General features: G+C 46.4%; 1 protein-coding gene across 1 annotated transcript in view; it reads right to left on the minus strand.

Annotated features, from left to right (window-relative positions):
• LOC113213602 (uncharacterized) overlaps positions 1–3,377 on the minus strand; it is a 24,519-nt gene extending 21,142 nt beyond the window's left edge. The window contains exons 1-5 of the mRNA XM_052274473.1: positions 2,852–3,377; positions 2,620–2,747; positions 2,407–2,541; positions 2,213–2,338; positions 1,525–1,939 (exon numbers count right to left, since the gene is read on the minus strand). Coding sequence (XP_052130433.1) covers positions 1,525–1,939; positions 2,213–2,338; positions 2,407–2,541; positions 2,620–2,747; positions 2,852–3,065 — 1,018 coding nt within the window. The 5' untranslated portion in view covers positions 3,066–3,377. The remainder of the gene's footprint in view (positions 1–1,524; positions 1,940–2,212; positions 2,339–2,406; positions 2,542–2,619; positions 2,748–2,851) is intronic.
• Between the last annotated feature and the right edge of the window lie 2,911 nt (positions 3,378–6,288).

Here is a 6,288-nt window from a genome sequence, read left to right on the forward strand (position 1 = left end):
GGGGGGCACTCACCCAGATGTTTTCCACCCAACACCCGACTGACCTAAAGACCGTTCGACCAGAGTCTTTTCACCCCCTATTATTCACCCAAGGTTCGTTCACCCTTGATTTCATCTCACCCATTCCTGAACAATTCGCCCACAAATAAATAAAATACGACAAGTCGACAAGTCTTGCTACCTCCATTTCACAAACAATCGAAAATCGACGCCCGTGAAACTAGCACAGTCTTTGCAAACTATCTTTTACCGTTATGGAGCAAAATATCTGAAAACAGACTACTTTAACGAGTGAGGAAGCAGAAAACATAGAATGAGAAAGTGCCCCAAGCAGAACTCAGAAACAGCTCGTAAATCAGATTTTACTACTTTTGTGGCATACCCTTGAGCTCATGTGCTGAATAATTTTTTTCTGGTCAAAAAGTTATTAAAGATTTAAAGTTACTGTGTGTTTTGTGTTTTCAGTAACTTCTTTCGGTCTTTGTGATTTGTTGTTTTCTTCCCAACTTGCTAGAATGCTCTACTATTGCTCAGTTAGGAGACAGGGGGAGAGGGGAGGCACACCCTTTCGTTCAAAGGTAATCTGTACTAAAAATGTTATTCAAATATTGTGACGATATGTTAAAACCACTGTGAGTAGTAGACGTAAAAGCCGCTTCTGCGTTTGCCTTGTGGCCTTGTGAAAATGTTGCTTTCTTTATGTAAACAAAAATAAATCTGGGTGAAGAGCTCCCTGGTTCAATCATAAACATGGATGAATAAACCGGGGGTGAAATACTTGTGGGTGAATTATATCTGAGCCAAAGTTACCCTCAGTCAATCGCTCCTGGGTGAGTGGACCTAAATCCCCTATGGGAAATATTTCCATAATCTATTTTGCACTTGATATAGAACATGTTTGCGGTCAGTTTGGACTTAAAAAGATGTTTAGGGAAATCTAATGACCTACGCTCATATATCAGATGACAGGTGAACTGAGACACCGGAAACCTGAATGTGTTCATGGCGCACACTTGAAGGTGTGTAAACTCTACTTGTACACATGGAGGCACACGTGTGTGAATTTCAAAGGAAAATTCACTGCTTTTTTGCGTTAAGTGTACGAATGGGAATTCACACAACTACAAGTGATGGACATTTACACACTTGCGTTCCCATGGCAACACTCTCATCCCGTTACTGATTTTTTGCCACCCTTTGTCAGTACTCATGTTAGGTTTTTGTGCAGCAGGAATACTAACTATAGTTTTTTTATCAGTAATACGCATGAATTCCTGTTTACGTAACTCACAATTTGATCTTCTATTAGTGTAAATTGAGCGAAACTATACGGAAAAATTGACAAATTGATCAGTAATTCCTGCTGTATAGAATTCTACGTTTTAACTGACAAAAACATCAGTACAGGTCTGAGAGTGAGTGGTCAAATAATCGACATCTGACTTTGGGTCGATTTGCGACGCAGAAAGTAATTTGTGTTTCGGCGGCGGCATGGATTGACCGACGCCGCAGTGTCGCCCTTACCTGGTAGAGTCTGCTTCTGCTCCTCGGTGAACTCGGGCAGGAAGGGCTCGTCTCCGTGAGCGAGCTTGAGGGTCTCCTTGACCACGGCCGGGTAGTCGCCGTAGATGAGCGGGTGCAGCAGCAGGCCGACGTCGAACATGTTAGTACGGTCCGAGGCGATGATGTCGTCCCACTCGCTGCTGTTGGGCCTGGCGAGGTAGGAGACGGAGCCGAAGCCCAGGAGGCCGCCCTGCTCTTTCTTGTACTTCTGCTCGTACAGGCGGTAGGCCGTCGCGTGAGCCAGGATCTCGTGGTGGATGCACTTGTATATGTCGGCCACGGTGTGGTTCGCGTCCCGGGTGCCCGGGGGGAAAAGGCCATTGTACACCAGCGTGCAGTGCAAGTTGGCCTCGTTGATGGTCACCCAGTGCTCGATCTGTGCAAAACAGTAAGGCGATAGTTTATTGTACCGCAACAGCAAATACGACACATGTTCGTACATGTACGATATATTTTGTAATTTACCATTTACAAAACGTGTCGAACATGTACAACCTCCAATTCTTGCTCTTCGTTCGATGCCAAGTCGATACGCAGAGCTTGGAAATTATATACAATTTTAAATTGTAATTGTTCGACATTATCCATGAAAAAAAATTCCTGCAGCCGGTATGCCAATGTTTTACAATGCTCCTTGTGTTGTTCATACCTCGCTGCCGTATTCAGAGAAAACAAAGTCCGCGAAGTCCACGTAGGCTTCTACCATCTGCTCGCTCAGCCAGCCCCCGAACTTCGTCTCCAGAGCTTGTGGGTGGTCGAACTGGTAGATGGTGACCTGGAAAACCGGTTCACTTACAGCTTCTGAAAAAGGAAATCGTCTCAGGCGATACCACAGGGACTTACCATTGGTTTCATGTTGTTTGCTTTAATTGTCTTGATCACGTTGTGATAGTGCTGAACACCCTTCTCATTTTTTTCAGCTATGTCGCCGTTAGGGAAAATCCTTGTCCAAGCAATGGAAAAGCGGTAGACGTCGAGCTAAGGCCGAAAATATCGGGGTCGTCAATGCAGTCGCAACGACGTTAAGGTTACGGTAATATTGCAATTCCTACTCACTTTCATCTGGGCGGCGAGTTTGATGTCCTCCTCGTAGCGCTCGTAAGAGTTGCAGGCGATGTCACCCGTCTTGTTAGTGGGGTAATTCCTCTTATGGTACAGGTAGTCGAACACGTTCTCACCCTTCCCTGCAGAAGAGCAGGATGGAGGGTTGTAGCGTTTCATCTCGAGACACTTGGCGTTCAATTGCGCGTACACCAATGTGTGTGTCTCGTCCGATCATGGTACTCACCATCCTTGTTCCAGGCGCCCTCCGTCTGGTAGGAGGCGGTGCCGGCGCCCAAAAGGAAGCTTTTGGGGATCTGGTACTTGGGGTCAGTCTCGGTGACGATCTCCGGGACGTCGTCGGCGCCGGTGGTGTCAAGGTTCAGCGCCCGGCCAGGGCTAGCGGCGACGAGAGCCAGGGCGGCCACGAGGACCAGGGCGGCTGCCGTCGAGCACACCATGGTGGAATCACTTGACAGTTATCAACTGCGGCGTCTGGGTCCTGAGCCCCCGCCAGACAGTGATATAGTCTCAGATGGGCCGCAGCCACCCACACTTGTAACCGACAAGTGGCTGATAAAGCCGCGACGGGCCACTTCGCTATGAACAAGCAGCCGTGACAACCCCTTTTGAAGTTGAAGACGGAGCCTGTTTCCCAGAACTACTATAAATAGTATGTCGGATTGACGTCGGATTGACGTCGTTGAAGTGGTCGAGAAACTGCGGTCGGTCCATGGTGAAGGCATCAGTGAGGGCATCGGCGGCATCGGCTAAGCTCCCATGTACTAGGTGGCTGATTGACCCCTGCACTTCTACAGTTATTGGCTGAGCGATTAGCGAAGCCAATTACCCCACTGACCGGTAGGGTGTGGCTTAGGAAGGCATTTTTCGATTTTGAAAACTCCTTACCTCCTAAATTACTACATTTTCATTGCAGTTTCCGAAAATAATTTCCTTTTTTTTTTCTAGATGATCTTAAAGTTGCAACTTTGCCTCAAAGTTTGAAAAATCGCTATTTTCCCACTTAAACGGAAGTTTTGCCCGGAAATCGACCTAGAGCATTCTACAAACGTCACACCTGTGCCAAATGTTTTCACTTAGGTACAACAAGAAGTTTCCAGCCCCTGTGGGTCATGGTAGTTCAGGGCCAGGGGAATTATACTTCCAAAAAGAGTAAAAACGACCGAAAATGCATCGTAACGTTCCCGATAGTACACTACCAAGCCCAGGATAGGAAGGGTGGTTCACCGGGGATTTTTTTTTTTACGAAAGTATGTGTCACCGAAAATGTGAGGACGGGGTGGGTAAATTTTCAGGGGAGGGATCAGGGGGAGGGGGGTGTAGGTGTACAGGTCTTAGCTTTCTTAAGCGTGATGCTTACTAACCCAGGGCTCACCACGAGGAGGTATCTGTATTCGACTTTGAAAATTGCTACGCAAAGAAAACACGATTCTAAGCAACTTTGGTTCAATAAAAATGTCTCTAAAATGAATATTTACCGAAAAAAGCGCATTTCTGAAAAAGCGAAACCTCTAATATTTTAGCCCCTGGTGCTACCCTTTCTCGATCTCAGATCAATTTGTAAAACAAATGTGATTTTATTTTATTTTTCGAACCTTACCTCGAACTGAGCACCCTACCCTCTTTCAGCCTCGTTTTCGTTTTTGCCGCCTTCAACCCACCCACCCACTATGGCAAGTATGACTATACATTATAATGACTATTTTACATGTGGCCCTTTACACTGCTGCTTCTGTTAAACGTTGACATGGCAGATCTGCTGCGCAGCTGTGCGAGTATCTGCCCCTCTCTTCTCCCTTCCCCTACTACAGTGGCCGAAGCAAGGGTTACATTTCGAACCATTCTGTGAATCATTTTTTCTTCGCGCGTTTTTCGGCCTTGGGTTAGTAAGCATCACGCTTAACAAAGCTATGATCTGTACACCTACTTCCCCCTCCCCCTCATCCCTCTCACCCCTGAAAATCTACCCACCCCGTCCTCACACTTTCGGTGACACATACTTTCGTAAAAAAAAAAAATCCCCGGTGAACCACCCTTCCTATCCTGGGCTTGGTAGTGTACTATCGGGAACGTTACGATGCATTTTCGATCGTTTTTACTCTTTTTCGAAGTATAATTCCCTCGTTCTGGAACAACCATGACCCACAGAGACTGGAAACTTCTTTCTTTACCTACTGAAAACATTTGGCACAGGTGGAATGCTCTGGGTCGATTTCCGTTTAAGTGGGAAAATAGCGATTTTTCTAACTTTGAGGCAAAGTTGCGACCTAAAGATCATGTAGAAAAAAAAATTATTCTCGGAAACTGCACCGAATATGTAGTAATTTAGGAGGTAAGGAGTTTTCAAGATCGAAAAAGGCCTTTTTTTTAACCCACACCCTACTGACCGGGAAAGCTTCATTCTGTTAGTCTTTATGTCTGACCGCACGATAACTAGAGAAGGAATTAAGATAGCGATCTAGGAATTTCAGGGTCGTTTTGTATCATATAAAGACAGACCGAGTTCAAAGATGAGCATTCTCAAAAATTGACCTTTTAATAAAATTATGGGCTCCTGAGGGGTAACTCATCACTGAAGAGATGCCCTCTACTCTGAGTCTCTTCTGAACATGTGGGGTTCGACTGGGTGGGTTTGCACTCGACAACACTTCATGCACCTTATAATATACGGTTTATTTACACTTATAGCTCGCACTTACAGTATAGCATGTTTCTCCCTCGTCCGTCCGTGCGTGTCGCTCGCAGTATCTTCTCGTAGGGAATGGCCCAGAGCCCGGCCGGCGGTGAGCTTATGAACCCCCATGGCGGGGCGGCGTGGGGCGGGAGGGCGACGTGTTTGTCACCCTCCAGCCCCTGGCCACCACACCATCGGTGCGAATCTCCCCTCCGGCCGAACCGTGTACTTTTCCCAAAGATCATAAGATCTTGCTGAGCAACGCACACTCACGCCCCGGCCACATGAGGCCCCCTCCGCATCCGGCTGCCCGCGCGCACACATTTAACACAAATTACACAAATGACAAATATTCTTCGAGCGCGTGGAACACAACATCACAGTTAAGCCGTACAGGCGAAAATTTTGTCCGTTTTGCTGAATCGTGTAAGGGAGGGTGGGGCAGTTAGTGACACTTTTTGGAAATCGAGCTTATTTCGCTTATTTTCGGCCAAATGTTGAGCACGAAAGCTTAGATAGTTTCTTGCAACCTTTGCCGAGGTAATGCAGGTGGTGGTTCGATGAGTTACGAGCCGGTGTGCCATCAAATCGGCTTGAACTGGAGCCCTGCATTTGTCACTATGTACCCCGGCCCGGGGCAGTTAGTGACAGAGGTCGGGCCACTTAGTGGCAACGGTATAAAATTGCATTAAACCTAGTTTTTACTATCTGAAACGATTCTTTTGACTAGATTGATGATAATTACTGAATAGTCTAGTATGAAGGCATGATCAATGGTGTCCAGGTTAAATGGGGGTTGGTCCAAGAAGTGGGATTTTTTTAATTTGTTATTTTCATGGTCTCGTAAGGGGTAACTTGTGAAAGTAGAGCCCTGTGGGCCAAAATTTCGTCCGTTTGGCTCTATCTCTCACCGTTTAGGCGCTAGAGGGCGTTTTACACACAAAACTGGCCCAAAAATAAATATATTAATTCCAGAAAATATTTGATGG

This window comes from Frankliniella occidentalis, unplaced genomic scaffold (genome assembly GCF_000697945.3).
Source record: "Frankliniella occidentalis isolate FOCC.00 unplaced genomic scaffold, Focc_3.1 Scaffold397, whole genome shotgun sequence".
NCBI classification, from domain to species: domain Eukaryota; kingdom Metazoa; phylum Arthropoda; class Insecta; order Thysanoptera; family Thripidae; genus Frankliniella; species Frankliniella occidentalis.